The sequence below is a fragment of the Rhodamnia argentea genome, chromosome 6, assembly GCF_020921035.1.
Source record: "Rhodamnia argentea isolate NSW1041297 chromosome 6, ASM2092103v1, whole genome shotgun sequence".
Classification (NCBI taxonomy): domain Eukaryota; kingdom Viridiplantae; phylum Streptophyta; class Magnoliopsida; order Myrtales; family Myrtaceae; genus Rhodamnia; species Rhodamnia argentea.
The window spans coordinates 27,659,970-27,676,082 of record NC_063155.1 but is presented as its reverse complement, the minus strand read 5'-3'; the positions used below and the strand labels follow the sequence as shown (position 1 = coordinate 27,676,082).

The window sequence follows — 16,113 nt, the reverse complement described above, 5'->3', positions numbered from 1 at the left end:
GGTCGCTCTCGGGTGCGCCTCGGACCTTTACCTTCTCTACTCCCACGACAAATGCCCCAAAAGAAAATAACCCACAAAAGTCTTCCCCCGCAACATTTGAATGGTTCGATACACGATGCTCGCGACTACAGCTTTTACGAAATTTGATCTTAATAATCTTTTTTAGGAAGCTTTGATTTGGTGCGGCCGCACCAAGCTTCATGATAATGGTTGAACAAAAAAAAGAAATATGACACATATCATTTGCAATTTCCCATGTAACGTGTAATCTTGTTTCGTACGCTTTAATTTCATTGCTATGCTAATTTTATTATCCCTTCCTGCTGTCATACCGTATGCGGTATCACATATTAAACAATGTATTCTCCTTTGTCGTAATTTTGGTGCGGGTATCAGAATGACAACACTTATATGGAGCTTAAGGGTTAATACCACATTAAACCCTTAACTATCAATACCTCGAACCTTTTTTTTTTTAGGCGTCAACAAAAATGCTAATCAATTCTTCGAAGATTGTACCACTGTGACAAAAATACTCTCCACCTGCCATTAAAAGCCCTAAACTCCGAACTTTGAAAAATTGCCCATGGATTCCGGCAAAAATACCCTCCGTCACTAGTACAAAGTTTTGAGTTTTTGGTGAAACCACAAAAATAAAAGTTTGGCATGCTGATGTCACAGTAGGGAAAATATAAGGCTTTTAGTTGTAGACATATGCTATTTTTATCAGGCTAGTACAAGTTTGGGGTGCTGGTGACACTTATATACAGATTTTGTGATTTTGACAACTCAACGATAGTATGAGATATCCGTGTCACAGTAAGCGTAATGCAAGGTTAGTGGTGGTACTTTCGACGTCAGAGCAGCACTGCATCGCCACAAGGAGAAACTCTTGTCCGAACCTGGACCAGTCGATCAAAAGTAATCATAGTTGTTGATTACGTGGGGCTCACATGATCAATCAACCGCTAAGAAAAACACAACCGCCGTGAGCTCGGATACAGACAAGAATTTTTAGAAGCCTTTTGTTGCACATAAAAGATTATTTATCTTAAAGGAAACTGAAATGGTAATGGTCACCGACGATAGACTAGTCTCCCTCCCCAAAAGCTTGCCCTAAGAATTTGTCCGTTTGAAGCCGTCGAAGGATGGCCTCATACGGCGGTCCACACGGTCCTCCACATTGGATCCCATTTCGGTAGTGTCACCCTCCTCTTTTGAACCGTGCGGTGGATTTATCAGATCCAAAGGGCGAACGTGAACGAACGGATGTGTTGGGTAGGCGACAAGAATTATCATCGATCCCCTCCATTTTTTTCCCTTTTGACGAGGCCTCCGGTATCATCCACCAACCCCCACCTGCCAACCCACAAAAAAGAAACGACAAGAAAAAAAAAAAAATTCTGAAGAACGGCTCCTTCTCTTCTCTGCAGATTCCTCTGGCCTCTGTTTTCCTTCTCCATAATCCCATGGGAACTCCTTAATGACACTCTAAGCATGTATTTTTGCCTGCGTTTGCTCGAGATAAAGAGAATTAATTTACATTTCAGAAAGCAAAAGAAAGTAGCAGGACAAGATCCATGGCCCCAGTAATTTCTTAGAGCTCATCATATATGTACAGCGCAGCTACAAGACATGAAGACGAAGGAAGACCCATTTTCAGTTGCTTCTCGCGACTCCGACGATGTCAGATTCATGCCCCGTCGGTCTTTAACCTTCCCTTTATACGCTTCCGCGCATCTGCTGCTCTCCCTCTTCGGGATGCATTCTGAATTCTTTTCTCATGCCTGGAAGAAGGAACGTTCCTCTGCTTTCAGAAAGAACAAGATGAATGTTGACCAATCTTAGAACAAGCTTTTTGTTGACCGATATTAGCTTTTCTTTCACCCCTTGCCATGATGTCGACCAGCATTAATTTAAAGATCCTTGTACTTAGGTACAAATATGTTAAGGCAAGAACTGTCTATACTTCCAACCTTGCCTGCTCAAGGGCATAGGTGGCAAATCTGTGCGCAAACAAGCACCTTAAAACGACCCATTGCCCTATAGAACATGAAGTAATTCCCTCATCAACATGAGGAAAGTAATTTAGTCCAGCAAAGTCGATGCGCTCATGATGAATCAATCAGTATTCCGGACTAGTTTTTTTATACAGCGGTCCAGATATGAAACTCAAGTTATGAACACCTCCTTTTAAGCAATCAGAGTAGAATAAGTTCGCTTACTTTTTAAAACGAGTCAATAGAAGAACTCAAATCATTGAGAGGACACATTTTTTTATTTTTGGGGTCGAATTAGTGCGCACCTTCGAGGTTTCTCTCTGTGCGTATTGCTCATCATGTCGGTTTGTCTGCCCTCCTCATGCGAGTCGCATTGTTGTTCTCCTCTAATGATGCTGGGTGAAAGACCGCTTTCAAGAGAATCTAAACCGGTGCTTTCTGAACTGAGCCTTGAAATTGAGGGTGACAACATCGAATAAGATCGTCGAATGGAGGGGCACAGATCCAAGGTCCCCCGCTGTATGAAATTAACCTGGTTGGTAAGAACTGTGTCTCCGTCCATAACTGGGGTGGCGCCGAAGCAAACAGATGTAGCCACTGAAATATCCTGTCGTAGAAAATTCCATCCTGCTGTGAGATCAGATGCACATCATAGAGTCCGAAACTGCATGTTACTTAGGGACTAAAGTATTGAAAATCATCTTGTCAGGCCTGCCAGAAAATTGGTGACAGCATTTTATCCAAACAAATGAACTTTGACCAAATTTGAGACCGTTTATAATTTGCCTACCTATCACCTCCGGTTATCTTCCTCGATCCACTGCTTCAAGCGAACAACACAAACAACAGATTTGTGGTGATTTAACGAATACTTAACAGTTTGTCAAAGGGAATGCCTGTATTTCTGAACCTCTAGGCTCTTGTTTCCAAAATCCAGACTAGACCATGCAAAAGAACAGTACATTAATTGGAAAAAGCGCCGATTCATGATAGCTATCCTAGACCATCCCATGGCAGTACTAAGTCTGAACTAATCGAGCAAGTTGCTTGTACTTATCATCACCGGTCTGTCATATTCAGCAGATTGTCACAATAATGTGTTCTTTTAACGTTTCATACTCAAAGGGAAACTATTATGATTCAGTAACCTATTCCTTCTGCTATTTCCTGCAGTTTGTAATAACTTTCTTCTCCTCTTTTCTTGGTCCGCGTCCGTGTGGTTGTGGGAAGGTGGAGGGTGGGGATAGAATCTAAATCTATTACCCTGCAGTATGATTCTCCAACTGGGAATTCGAGTCATAGTAATTAAAAAGGTTCTTCTTAAGGGGGTGTTAGTAAAACCTGGAGAAGTTCGGCATGGCTATTCTCTGAGTCATCAAGAGGAACATCCTTGTCCACAGAAGAACATGCCAGCTCGCTTTCATCAAGCAGAGCTCGGATCGTGTCTTGTTCTCGTCCAAAAAGTTCTTCGTAGTTTTGGAATGTCACATCAACTTCTGGAATGTTCAAATTGTCATGGCAAACCAGATCTTCGCATACCCCAAGATCTTGCATATTTTGGGCCCAAAACTGCACATCAATGGCTCTCCATGAGTAGAAATGCATCATGCAGATGAAGACAAACCTTTCCACAGTAGATTAAAAAAATTCCCTTTCTTGGGTTATAACTTTTACCATCAAAGCACTGGCACTTCTCACTGAAGGCTTTTAGCAAAAAGTACCATATAGGAAGCCCATTACATTTCACCTTCTCGCTATCAGCATCTTAGCAGCACATCTCTCATCACTACTACGTGCAACTACGTCAAGAAGCGATAGGAGCAGCACGACTAATGATTTGAAAATTAATGAACAGAAGAACCACATAACTCTGTCCAAAACTCCTACTGAACCTTTGAACTGTCTAAGCTAATTCATGATTATGAAGTTCTTCTTGTTCAATGAAAATTCCCCCTGAACTTTTAATCAAAATGTTAAATAAATTTAAAGAAGAGGAAACTCCATTATAAACGAACGCTGCATCCCACTTGGAGAACTGAACTGAGAAATAGCATGCAATTATCATATACTGCAGACTCAATGACAATGATCAAACCTGACTAGTCTGAGAAGGGCTTCTGCATTGCCAGATGGATTCGCTTTGCCAGGGACTAGGATTACCAGAGGTTGAAGATGATGGTACGTTCCCTAGTGTGGAAAATGCCGAAGGAAAGGTCTCCACATTCAGATCCCGGAGCAAGGTATTCCTTTCACCAGAAAGATCGTGGCAGCTCTGTAAACTCTGATCAGTAGTCTCATTGAACTTCCTTGGACTATGAGAAAATGACGGAGACAAATAATTTTGCTCTTGATCAGAAATCAAAGGCAAATTGTCCATCTTCTCATTTAGTTGTAGCTTTCTCAAATCAAAAATCTGTCGCATAATGAAGCAAGACGACTGATTCTGTTGACTGTTGCATGATGTCTGGAAAAAGGAGGAGATAATAGACACAGGAACAGTCATTCTATTTGTCCATTTACGACTACCAATATGCAAAACAAGCTCAAATCGGCCACGTAGAACTCAACTTGATATCTTATGATGACTTGTTAATCATCACACAAATTAACAGAGCTTATGCAATTGACAATTATGAAAATATTCCTACCTTAGCTCTTTGTTGATTTCTTGATCCAACATTACATTCCCCTGGACAGACAGAACCTGAAGTATCCGCAGTTATTGTGCCCAAATCCATGAATTTGTGGGAAGAGGAAACAGATGGACCGGTGCAAGCAAGATTGCCCCATTGGCTCAAGTCTAAGTCCCATAATTGTGCAAAGTCATTAGCTGAAGGGGATCCCATGTAACTGTTGATTGCCTGCTTCCGATGCTGACAAGACCCATCGTGGATCCTCCTGTCACAATTACGACAGATATACATCTTGTGGTCCAGACAGTGGGCATACGCTGGGTGGTACCGGCAAGAATCGCATAGGAGAGATCGGAGATGGCGGTTAGACACTGCATTGGCTGAATGGACTTTTGCATCACAAGAGAGGCAAAGTTGCGCTGCGTCGGCTTGACAGTAGATGACAGGCCTCAAAGCCATGCAGAATTCACAGACTTTCTCCATTTTTTTTTTTTTTTTTACTTTGGATCATAAGCTTCAATATTTTGGTGTCATGATTCTGTATGCCAACCCCATCCAAGGGTCAGTACCATTATACGCCTCCGTATGAGAATGCTTCTTGCTAATGTTATCTATCAACTGGCTACACATAAACAAATGATTCAACTATAAACGGGAAACCAGGCATCCAGTAGAGAACCATCAAAACAGACATGATCATGGCTTTAACACCAGGCTTATGTAGCCATCAAACTGTCAAGATCCCAAGGATGGTTCCTAACGAATAAAAAAACCAGAAGTCCCACGCATACAAAGCTTAAGGAACTTCGGTCCTGTTATAGAAATCAGTCAAGGTTTTTCATCTATGATGTGAATTATATCTGAATTGCCCATCTAAGGAGATAAAGAAAGTAGATAGTAAAAGAAGAAAACCAATCAGATCATACTGCATATTGCTTATTCCACATATGCTTTACCCTTTACCAGATAACACGAATATAGCTTCGTGATCCTCACTGCTTTGTTATAGAAAACGAATGGCGCGAAGATGCAAGAAAAGTTTAAAGGGCGTCGCAGGTGCCGGACCAAAAGCCTAGAGAATCATTCTTAAAACCCATTCCTAAGGAAAATCAGAACTCTTTGTCGGGAACATGTTCCAACCTAGAAACTGCTCGGCTCTTTTAGATATGCATTGCTAGAAGTGAGAATTTCAGCTCCATGTCGCGCTAGATTATCAACCACGTTCTGAGACTTCAATTATACGAGCTAAACGTCAATTCAATCGCGCAGATCTCTACAGTTCTTACACTCCCACCTGATTTTCAGACACTACTTTTCCATGTGCATGTAGCTAAATCAAAACAGAAAAAATGAAAGGTAAAAAATCAAAAAACCAAGCACTCTCGCGAGCCACAACAACATAGAAAATGAGGATCATCTTCTGCAAATCAACCTATCAAGAGAGAAGACTAAAAAGACGCTACCTGCCTACTTCCAGAGAAAATCAGGAACTCGGCTTTTCTCCTTTCCTTTCGCTTTCCATTTTCCCGGGAAAATTCATCTCTGACGTTGGAGCTTTATCTCCCACTTCTGTTTTCTCTGATCTCATCTTTGCCCAGCCCAGCCAACCTTTTCGTCCTACGTGTCAGCTCTGGGGCGTGAACTTTCTTACGTGGATCGCGACACGTGGGCCGCGTGGGCCCCGCTGACGTTATCTGGGTTTGTGCATGTGAAGCCCGTACTGTTATCCATAAGTTCGGAAATGATGCCCAATGGACAATCGCCACGTGGGAAAAGCAGTGCAGATGACGGCTTGGCTCTTTCGGCCAGTGGTCTCGGAAGGGAAGCAATGCTCCAAGATTGATTTTTGAAGTTTTACATGAACGACCCAAATTATTCCCTATGCATCCTCACTTGGGTTTTGACCAAGTGCCAATCCGACAACATTCTAATATGTCATCGATTTGATTTCTATAAGCACGACTTATATTCTAGGTTACATTCTTGTTATTTGTAACAATCCGATCCGACGAGGGTGGAGACCGATCGCTCGCTTGGATGCCAAATGATAAAATCATGAGACTCGATATAGAATGAAGCAAAGCGGACAATACCTTGCGTGACTTGATGCAAGGATGTCACATTATCACCTCTCCATTCTAACATCAACGTTTTCTTGTCCCATTAAAACATGCCATACTAAATTGAATTACGAGGAGCTAAAATTGAACCTGTCGGAGCTAGATTACAATGTGATGATTCTGCAGTCAACATGGATAATCTTCCTCTAATCGGATACCAGACATTTACTCCTAAGGAAAGGTCTTCATATGTCGAGGAACCTCGGATAAAAAGAATCTCATACCCTGAATTCAAGTATCTATGTTCGTTATGGGACCTCTAAACCAATGCCGAGCGCTGAAGACCCAAGAACAAACCGTAAGAATGAACAAGCCACCGACTGCAACAGGAGTATAATTGAGTGTCTCTTTCGTGATGGGGTAGGCCACGGGCAATGAGAAGAGAACCGAGATGGTGGCAACCCAGAGGACCGCAGTCCAACCAACTACCACCCCGTACCGACCCAAGTTGAATGGCCCTGGGACAAAGGTCTTGCGGGCCAAGGTCACCCTGAAGAAAATCGGGAGGGCATAAGCAATGTACAGCCCGATCGTCGCTATGGACACCATCGCGTCGAAAGCTACAATGCTTCCGAGAGACTGCAAAACAGATTGAAGAAGCACACCGATCAGCAGATTGAGGGATGCAGAAAATAGTTGGTTGAATTGGCCAGGACAGAGCTAAAGTGGCGCTTAATTAGATCTTTCCACGTCGATGGATCAAACAGATACGATCTAAAATGTCCCGAAGCAGGAAATAGAAAATTCTAAGGGGTGAAAAGGAGAAAAATGATGATCTTACGGTCAGCGCCATGCAAAAAGATATAAAAGCGGAAAGCCAAACTGCATTTATTGGGATCTCCTGCTTATTCACTTGATGCCACAGCGATGAGAACGGCATCGCTCCATCTCTCGAAAATGCATAAGCCATCCTGACAACGACATTTGCATCACATGAGCCTCCTAATCTGAGTCAATCCGATTATACTTCCAGATATAAAAATGTTTACCTGGAATTGCTGGTGACTGAACTCATGCCACAGAAAAATATGGCAACAGCGACCATCCCTAGGCAAATTATACCCCCAACTCCGCTGCCGTATCTGCTTTTGAATGCTAAATAGAATATTTCGGCAATTGCATATCCAGCAGCATCGTTCTCATCACTTAGGAGATACGGGATGTTTGTCACTGCAAAGGTGATACCTACTAGGTAACCCCATCCAAAAATAATAGATATCCCGATAGAACTAATAATCCCTTTTGGACCGTTCTTATCAGCATTCTTGGTTTCCTCTGTCTAGAAAAAGAAGGATATGGGAAGCAGGATTTCAGTTTCACACATCTAAACATTTAGGTGATCATGAAGATAAAAAAAGGGGCTGAAGTAAACTACGCATCTGATTATATTGCATTCAGAATATATATGGTCGAGAATAGGCAGGATCTCCAAGCAAAGTGAAAGGTATTGATGTACTAAGTAAGTAGCTATACAATGTTCCCATCAACTGTAACTTAAAGCATAGGATTGAGCAAATTTCCTATGTCATGGGGCTTTTCTGACGATTTTATCTCAAAATCCCATTTAAGTCTCGTGTTCACAATGATTCTGTTCCCAGAGTTGAACAGAAAAAAGAAAAGAAATGAAGGTAGACTTACCATGTGAGCAGATGCATCATACCCAGTAAGTGTATACTGACTCATTAGAAGTCCGAGAACAAATATATAGACTCTGCTGTCAATCCCTTCCCCATTATCAGTGTTGAAGTAAGTGAAAACAAACTTGGCACTAGCCCTTTCCTTCGCAACACAGGGGATGAGAATCATGAGAACAACAACACCTGAAACCAGAATGCCAAGGCTTGTAGGAGGATGAAGGAAAGAATCGCTAACGAAATTGATAAATTAAGCCTCGTGAAATGTTCTTGCAGGGTTTCGATTCCTCACCTAGAAGATTCCAAGCGGCAGCTAGCTGTCCAAAGAAAGATAAAACCGAAATAGGAAAACTGTTCATAATAGCATGAAGGAGCAGAATTCCCCCATGGAAACCAATAACAACATATTTCGATGCCTCATATCCACCACCATTTTTGCCGCCAGTGCTGAGGAGAATAATAACCTGAATCAACTGTGCCAGAGAGAAGTCTATGCTAGCTGTGACCGCCCACTGCAAATGAAAATATACCAGATATTTTTAGAACTGGTAAAACCTTGGTGTCACCTAATACAGCAAAGGAATCGAAATTCCATAGTAAGGAGTTTTCAGAAGTACCTGACCAACAATATTGAACCTGAAAGAGAGAATTTGTGAGCATGTTAGGAAAGACATCAATGAAAAGAAATATTCAGCTCTTAAAGATTGAGAATATAAATGGAAGCTACATCCAGATACTTGCACATAGTTGGATAAGGAATATAAATGAGAACAGGCTGGTTGCATGACAGAGGAAAATCCAACTTGAATCAGTATAATCTGACATGGAGCTTTTTCAAGTTTATGCACCTACCATTATAATTCGACTCTTTTCGCTGAATTTTCTTTGACATGGCAAACCAAGAGTCGGGGTTGGATTGCACAACTAAAATATTAGCAGTTTCATGTGGTTAGTCTGTTTAAGTAAATGGAATTGCATATTCAGAACTCACATCAAGGTGAGACCGACGGATTCAGAATTTGCTCTTAAAGACAATTGCCAATTAAATGGGCTTGTAAAGAAAAACAATAAATAACTCCCCTTCTCCTTAACTCCCTCCAGTCAACCTTCCAGCATGTAGTAATGCCAACACAGGAACACTTCCATGGTTGCATTGATTTAATGTGACGCATCTGCAGATTACCACTAGAGCTATTGACTGCTGTACTCGCTCCTCCTCAGGTAGAATTTCAGCCTATTAAACTAAAGCAGGGATTTGACCCAAAAAAAAAACTACAGCAGGGATAGCTCTTCAATGCATTTGAGCATTTTCCATGAACCACACTCGTCTGCCCGCTGTAATTCTTCACTTTATAATGTTTAACCTATCCACCTGCCTATCCTTGAAGTTACTGCAAACTAGAGGGCCTGTAGGGAGAGTAGTGAGTTTCAATGTTCAAATTGCGCTCCTGAATGTCACCCTATGTTGGCTGCATTTCACGCTGACCCATGAAAAGTGCCAGACCGCAATCATGAAGGCAAAGTGACAGCAATGAGACATTCTTGATATCCTTTCTAGAATGTGATGAGACTTCACAAAATCCAACCAACAACAAGGAATTGTTAGAGGCACCTACTAGATCAAAGCGATCACATATCAAGGAAAAGTGACACCGACACCAGACTCCATAAAAGTATATATTTGCGCTCGATAGCCATAATGCGATTGGTTTTGTCCACTTCATCCAACACAATTACTTGTCGAAGCAAATGATACGAAAATTAACGGATTTAATTCGCTAATATAGCATATAGGACGCTGGGTAGAAATTGGGGTCTCCATTGAGGGAATTAGTAGTGTCTGCATAAACGCTTATAAAGCTAGCCGAAGAACAATTTACCAGCCAGTCAACCAAGATGCGAAGGGTGCCCATTTCCGGCCGGCGAGCTTGGCACTCCAGTAATAGAGGCCCCCAGAGGTTGGGTAAGCTGAACAGATTTCAGCCATGGACGAACCGACCAACATGGTGAAAAGACCAGCAAGGAACCACCCGTAAACCATCGAGGCCGGCCCCCCGTAACGGAGCCCACTGTTGTAGAGCGTGGTTATGCCAGTGAGCACCGATATAATCGAGAATGAGAACGCAAAATTCGAAATCACCCTGCAAACAAAAGTTTATCCCACCGAACCAAACGCCTCAGTGACAAAACCCAATTCGAGCAAAACCCAGAAGAAACTACGGAGATACACAGGAAAGAGAGTGTTACGAGAGGTCGCGCTTGAGCTCCTGCTTGTAGCCGAGCTCATGCAAACGGGCGTGACCCGAGTCAACGGATACGCCACCGTTCTGAGCTGCATGAGTCGGAAGGTCCCTCTTATCGCGATCCCAAACCATCTTCTTCTTCTTCTTCTTCTTCTTCACACAGCCCAGAAAAAGAGAGAGACTTTAAGAATGGTGCGATCAGCCTCTCTCTCTCTCTGTTTCTGTGAGATTTTTTTTCCTTCCTTCCTTCCTCTTTCTTTCGGTGAGGAGCAGTCCAACCAAATCAGCGTAGCAAAGTCATCTCGAAATATCAAAAGAGTTCGGTTCTTGGATCGCTACTCCGAAGGGGGGTTGGGTCAAACGGAGCAGCAGCCGATAACGGAATGACGAGAGAAGGGAAAGACGCGAGCTTGCGAGCGTGACTCCCTGGAAAACGTTGCTTCTCATCTCAAGTCGGGCCGAATACCGTTCTTCTCTTCGGTCAATCATCTCCTTCTTTGATTTGTGTAATTTTTCCCTTTTCCTTTTTTGCCGATGGTTTGTGCCGGCTGACTCCAGCTTGTCATACCCAAGACAGCCAATCGAGATCAAGACACTGGACATTGATATCTACATTGTAATTTCATATTTGGTCTGGATGATTTCGTGCATGTGAACTTTGGTTTTTCTATTGTTTTGGGGTGATCGTATCCGATGGAGTATCAAATATTTTTCAACTAAGTTTTCCTCCGTCGAGCTCCACCACAATTTGACATCGTGCCACGTTCATGTCGCTTTCTGTACCTCTATATCGCCAATCCTCCCTTGGAATGCTTAAATTCATAAGAGGCGTTGAATATTTTCACATACTCGGACGCTGAATTTTTTTTTATAGGATGTAAATATTGATACGCAAGTTTACATGTAATAATTGAAACCCATTTGGAATTTTAATTCTCAACAGGAATGTTTTTATCACATGTAAGCTTTAAGGTTCCGGGTATTTCGAAGAGTGCGATTTCGTGCAACGACTACATGAGGTTACCATTTTTTTTTCGACAACTTTCTATTCTCGAAAATTGAGAATGGTCTAGTCGAATCAAGTGACAATCTTTCTAACACACATGCTACATTACCATGTTCGGCAAGTCAACAGCTTCATCGTAAGAAATTTCTTTTTCACAAAATGATTTTTCCTAACTGGTTTGATTTTTCAAAGTAGAAACAAACATCGCCGCTTTTCCATGGAGATGGGAGTTTCGATGGCGCCAACGTGTTTCCTTAGAAACCGCACGAAAAATTACCGATTTATCAGCAAAGTTGACCAGAAAGATATTTGTTTATAAATGTCATAGGTAGGGCTGAGTCAGAAAATTCAGCTCCCACGTGCTTTTGGGTTGGCGAAACGTGCGTGCCAAAACTTCGAAACGGAATCCGAATCTTTGACCCATGTGGGCATGCGACGGTGTAATGAGATTTTGGACCGTGTCATACAACGGGCCTAGTCATACAATGGGCCACATCATGGGCCAATTCAGTTTTCCAGTTGGATTCGGATCACACACTGCGTAGGTAATTTTCGAAAGAAAGCTACTAGCCTGACAATACTATTAGTTATTTCTAACCACCGATCTCTCAATTAATAAGTGTTTTATGTAAAATAAGCTACTAGCCTGACAGTACTATTAGTTATTTCTAACCACCGATCTCTCAATTAATAAGTGCTTTATGCAAAATACACGGTGATGGTATATGAATCTACAATTGAGATTGTACGATCTCTTGCAGCTGTCAGGGAAGCATTTCCCTTTCCGGAAAGTCGTCAGCCAGAATGTCATGAATTTCGACGCCACAAATAGGGCCAAAGTCGAAGTGGGGGCAGGCCTAAACGTGCAACTTTTTGCACCCGGTTCGTGTGTCCGGTCCCTGCACACGAATCTGTTCCTAATCGCTAAACTAACACTGGAGTCGCAAATTCTAAGACCATTAACTATGAGGATTTCGATGCGGTGCGCCTCGCTCTGAGGTTGTGTTTGCGGAGGCTGCATTGGATATGTGTCGTGCCTAGTCTAACGTGTTACTGCACGTGAGGTTAGCGAAAGAGGAGAGTGATGGCGTACCAGCCAGTGAACCAAGAAGCGAGGGGGCCCCACTCGGCCCCGCAGAGCTTGGCGCTCCAGAAGTAGAGGCCGCCGGAGGTCGGGAAAGCAGAACAGATCTCGGCCAGCGAGAGTCCGACCAGCATGGTCATCATGCCCACGAGTGGCCAGCCGTAGATCAGGGTCAAGGGTCCGCCGTAGGTGAGCCCCGTCCCATAAGTGGTGGTGAGTCCCGTCAGCACCGATATTATGGAGAAAGTGACGGAGAAGTTGGCGATTGCTCTGCCCAAAACCACGAGGACGACATTCAATACTTTGAAACGATACAAGAACTTGATCGGATCATTTGAAAGTTTAGAGATGATGTTTGAAAGTTCAGGGTTAGCTTTAATACAGATTCATATACATATGATCCCTTCCAAACCGATCCAACCCGACCCGACTGTCATATTCCATCTCTGCCACTCCCCATCGGGCGAATGTGAATCCGTCGTTCTAATCATTTCAGCTTCGAGGAGAAAATAGAAACTGACATGTAGAGATGTGTCCCCAGAAAGGAACAAACGACGCAAATCGAAGCTCTCATTTCAGTCAGATACCAATCACATCTCCAAGGATCATCGCACCATTTCCGGGGGAAAGCAGAGAGAGAGAGAGAGATGCGGAATTTCGCGTTCGTCGCCTTAATTTCGGTTGATAAACTAATCGGAGAATCAGATATTGGAATTCGAGAGAGGCAGAGGGAGAGAGGCACGTACGAGAGGCTGCGACGGAGCTCCTGCTTGTAACCGAGCTGCTTGAGCCGAGAATCGTCAGAAGCATCGTCGATGGCGTCCCGGTCCCCTCGGTCTCGAAGGAGATGGTATTCGTCCGCTGCTGATGCATCTTCCAAGTCTCCCTCACGGCTCGCCATGGTCGCTCCTCCGAAGAAGGGAAAGTCTCAGAAGGAGAAGATAATTCGGGTCGTTCTCAGCGATTCTCTCTTGACTTTACGGATACAGAAGTCTGCAGAAGTTGAAAGGGATCAAAGAGGGAGAGACGACGGTGATATGAGGAGGGATTCCCAGTTTCCCCGTCGTATCTAACAGTCCAATAGTGAAGTGAGGCATCAAGGTGGGGTGGGGAGGAGTAGTTTGACCTTTTGACCAACTGACAGTTATAGTTATAATCCTTCGAGTCTGTGTGCACAACGTGACGTGGACAAGGGCCCAGCAGCTATGTAGCACGGACTCGCCTGTTAAAGAGATTTTTCCGTGTCACACACGTGTCCGACATGAGCCGGACACCACCGGACATGCGGTCAACGCGTGTCCGAGCTCCGACAGTTGATCAACCGAACGAACACGTGTGGGACTCGCGTGTCCGGTGTGCAGGTGAGTCAAAATTGAAAAAAAAAATCCAAAATTTTCTGAGCTAATCTCTTTCTCTCGCGTTCTCTACCTGCCTCGCTCTTTTCTCTCTCATGTCGCTGCTCTCGGCTCAGTCACGACTCGCCGCCTCCCCTCGGAACAGCAGATGCATGGAGAAGACCACAGATCTAAAAACCGTAGAGGGGCGTTGCCGGAGGAGGGAGGGAGGGAAGAAGAGATAGAAGGAGGACCCGACTCCAAGAGCAAGACAGAGAAAGCACGCTTGGAGAGTGAGTGAGAAGGGAAAGAGTGCCGCTGGAGAGTGAGGGAAGCAGGTCAGTGAGGAAAAGAGAGAGAACAGAAGAGGCGAATTTAAGGTTGGCTGATCGGTATACCGTGAACCGGTTCAGTCGTTTGGTCCGTTGATCTGATTTTAATCCGGTTTCACATAGAAAGACGAAAATTTAAAATTATTCAAAATCTATGTTGTATGTTGTCATACTGACAAAAAATATATATAAAAAATATATATTTAATATATAACGTGTCTCAACGTGTCGAAATTTTCTATTTTTTAAGAATTCACGTGTCGACGTATCGTATCGTGTCGTGTCGTGTCGTGTCGTGTCCTTGCTACATAGCCTATCAGTAATCAAATCACGTGCCAGCCTTTGATTGCCAACTTGACATTTTCTATTTGGATCCAAAACTTCTGCGAATTGCATTTTGAACCCCCTAAACTTCAGGGATATTGGCAAATTGACTCCACATTATTTCATGTCAATTGCCCCCTCACATTTTGAGATGGATTGCGGTATGTCCCACTCGTCGTCTCCGGCCAAATCTAAGCTCCAGCACGGGTCCCCCCCAATCTCCGTAGGTCTCGAGGAGATATATGGAGATCACATAGGACGGATCTTCTTTGTGTAATTAGGTCACGCTTGAGGAGACCGTGTCAAATGTCTTGGCACACGGGAGCGGTCATTTTCACCGTGTTTTGTCGTGCTAATAGTGCGAAACGCAAACTGTCAAATTGAAGAGATTATATGTCGACTCTTGTATGAAAAGGTCCATTCCATCGTCGAACCGAAGCGACCAGCTATCAAATGATGAGCACACACGGCTCACTAGTCGCAACATAAAGAAGTCGCATAGTCAAGAAATTTGAAACGAAGTACATCCCTTGCTTTTGGGACACACACACAAGAGTCGCAATGAATCAACAAAAAGGGAACCCAAAAATATACACGAAACAACAATCCAACCGAAGAAATTTTCACGATTCCTTCCGAACTCAAAAGTCCGGCAGTTGCCGCGAAGCCGCCAGTTTCTTATAAACCTCCATGACGAACCTGCCGTCGACCTCTTCCCCGGTCGAGACCATGGATATCTTCTGGCTCTCCTTGGCGACCCGCTTCCCCCGCAAGATGCCGGCGCCGCTGGTCGACTTGATGACGCTGCACGCGACACCGACCATCATGTCCATGTAACCGTTGTGGAACTTGGCCAGCAGCTTCATGGGGGAGAGCGAGGCGGCAGATATCTTCCACCGGAGCCTCGACGCCGTCCGCACCTTCCATTGACGCCGGCTGCCGCCGCTTCCCCCGAGCCTCATGACCTTCAGCTTGCTTCTCTTGGTGGGGCTGCCGGATAGCCTTTGGTATCTTCTTCTCCTCCAGTACCTCTTCAGGGCTTCGTAGTATGCGCTCGGACGAACCATCTCCATCTTCTGCGTATGGTGTGGGTTAGAGAGAGAGAGAGAGAGAGAGAGAGAGAGAGAAAGAGAGAGGTGTGTGATTGATGAGTGAAGAGAGGTCTGCGAGAAAGGCTTGTATATATAGGAGGTTCAGAGGCGAACGGATCTGAATGAAAGCATGTTGATTGATATTGCATTAGGGTTCAGCAGGTCCAAAGAAGGAACCAATGGAGCGAAAAGGAGAGAAAGAGACGCGTATCCGAATTTGTTTTTGTTGGTCAACATTGGCTTTTTTTGACCGGCAACTAGGAAAAGGTCGCTATGAATACATTCATAACGACGGTCCGGATACTTGGTAAA

General features: G+C 43.8%; 3 protein-coding genes across 12 annotated transcripts; all 3 read right to left on the bottom strand.

Moving 5' to 3' along the window:
• Positions 1 to 1,454: 1,454 nt before the first annotated feature.
• Positions 1,455 to 6,408, bottom strand: LOC115728124 (putative zinc finger protein At1g68190). Of its 8 annotated transcripts, XM_030658460.2 has the most exons (6): positions 6,097 to 6,408; positions 4,649 to 5,171; positions 4,096 to 4,464; positions 3,342 to 3,569; positions 2,306 to 2,607; positions 1,455 to 1,787 (listed from the first exon to the last, which is right to left on the bottom strand). In XM_030658460.2, exons 2-6 carry the CDS (start codon positions 5,114 to 5,116, stop codon positions 1,694 to 1,696), a joined length of 1,461 nt encoding a protein of 486 aa, XP_030514320.1. In that variant the 5' UTR covers positions 5,117 to 5,171; positions 6,097 to 6,408; the 3' UTR covers positions 1,455 to 1,693. The 8 variants fall into 8 exon arrangements, 6 of the variants coding, with proteins under 6 accessions (XP_030514320.1, XP_030514348.1, XP_030514334.1 ...); XM_030658488.2 differs by lacking the exon at positions 6,097 to 6,408 and having other exon boundaries at positions 4,096 to 4,413; positions 4,649 to 6,080; XM_030658474.2 differs by lacking the exon at positions 6,097 to 6,408 and having other exon boundaries at positions 1,455 to 1,807; positions 4,649 to 6,078.
• Positions 6,409 to 6,976: 568 nt separating this feature from the next.
• Positions 6,977 to 13,751, bottom strand: LOC115757005 (amino-acid permease BAT1 homolog). Of its 3 annotated transcripts, XM_048279988.1 has the most exons (9): positions 13,467 to 13,751; positions 12,730 to 12,990; positions 10,268 to 10,528; positions 9,005 to 9,023; positions 8,680 to 8,899; positions 8,392 to 8,573; positions 7,743 to 8,032; positions 7,535 to 7,664; positions 6,977 to 7,332 (listed from the first exon to the last, which is right to left on the bottom strand). In XM_048279988.1, exons 1-9 carry the CDS (start codon positions 13,619 to 13,621, stop codon positions 6,985 to 6,987), a joined length of 1,866 nt encoding a protein of 621 aa, XP_048135945.1. In that variant the 5' UTR covers positions 13,622 to 13,751; the 3' UTR covers positions 6,977 to 6,984. The 3 variants fall into 3 exon arrangements, with proteins under 3 accessions (XP_048135945.1, XP_030552921.1, XP_030552930.1); XM_030697061.2 differs by lacking the exon at positions 10,268 to 10,528 and having other exon boundaries at positions 13,467 to 13,748; XM_030697070.2 differs by lacking the exons at positions 12,730 to 12,990; positions 13,467 to 13,751 and adding an exon at positions 10,635 to 10,889.
• A 1,600-nt stretch (positions 13,752 to 15,351) lies between these two features.
• LOC115756067 lies at positions 15,352 to 15,783 on the bottom strand. Its single transcript, XM_030695748.1, has one exon. The coding sequence runs from the start codon at positions 15,781 to 15,783 to the stop codon at positions 15,352 to 15,354; it is 432 nt and encodes a 143-aa protein (XP_030551608.1).
• Between the last annotated feature and the right edge of the window lie 330 nt (positions 15,784 to 16,113).

Excerpts from the sequence above, each read along its gene's own strand:
- LOC115728124 (XM_030658460.2), bottom strand. The coding sequence starts at position 5,116 with ATGGAGAAAGTCTGTGAATTCTGCATGGCTTTGAGGCCTGTCATCTAC. Across the intron at positions 4,465-4,648 it reads GAAATCAACAAAGAGCTAAG|ACATCATGCAACAGTCAACA; the intron begins GTAGGAATATTT and ends TCCTTTTTCCAG. Across the intron at positions 3,570-4,095 it reads GCCCTTCTCAGACTAGTCAG|TTTTGGGCCCAAAATATGCA; the intron begins GTTTGATCATTG and ends ATTGATGTGCAG.
- LOC115757005 (XM_048279988.1), bottom strand. The coding sequence starts at position 13,621 with ATGGCGAGCCGTGAGGGAGACTTGGAAGATGCATCAGCAGCGGACGAA. Across the intron at positions 12,991-13,466 it reads GAGCTCCGTCGCAGCCTCTC|AGCAATCGCCAACTTCTCCG; the intron begins GTACGTGCCTCT and ends GGTTTTGGGCAG. Across the intron at positions 8,574-8,679 it reads TGCCGCTTGGAATCTTCTAG|GTGTTGTTGTTCTCATGATT; the intron begins GTGAGGAATCGA and ends TTCTGGTTTCAG.
- LOC115756067 (XM_030695748.1), bottom strand. The coding sequence starts at position 15,783 with ATGGAGATGGTTCGTCCGAGCGCATACTACGAAGCCCTGAAGAGGTAC.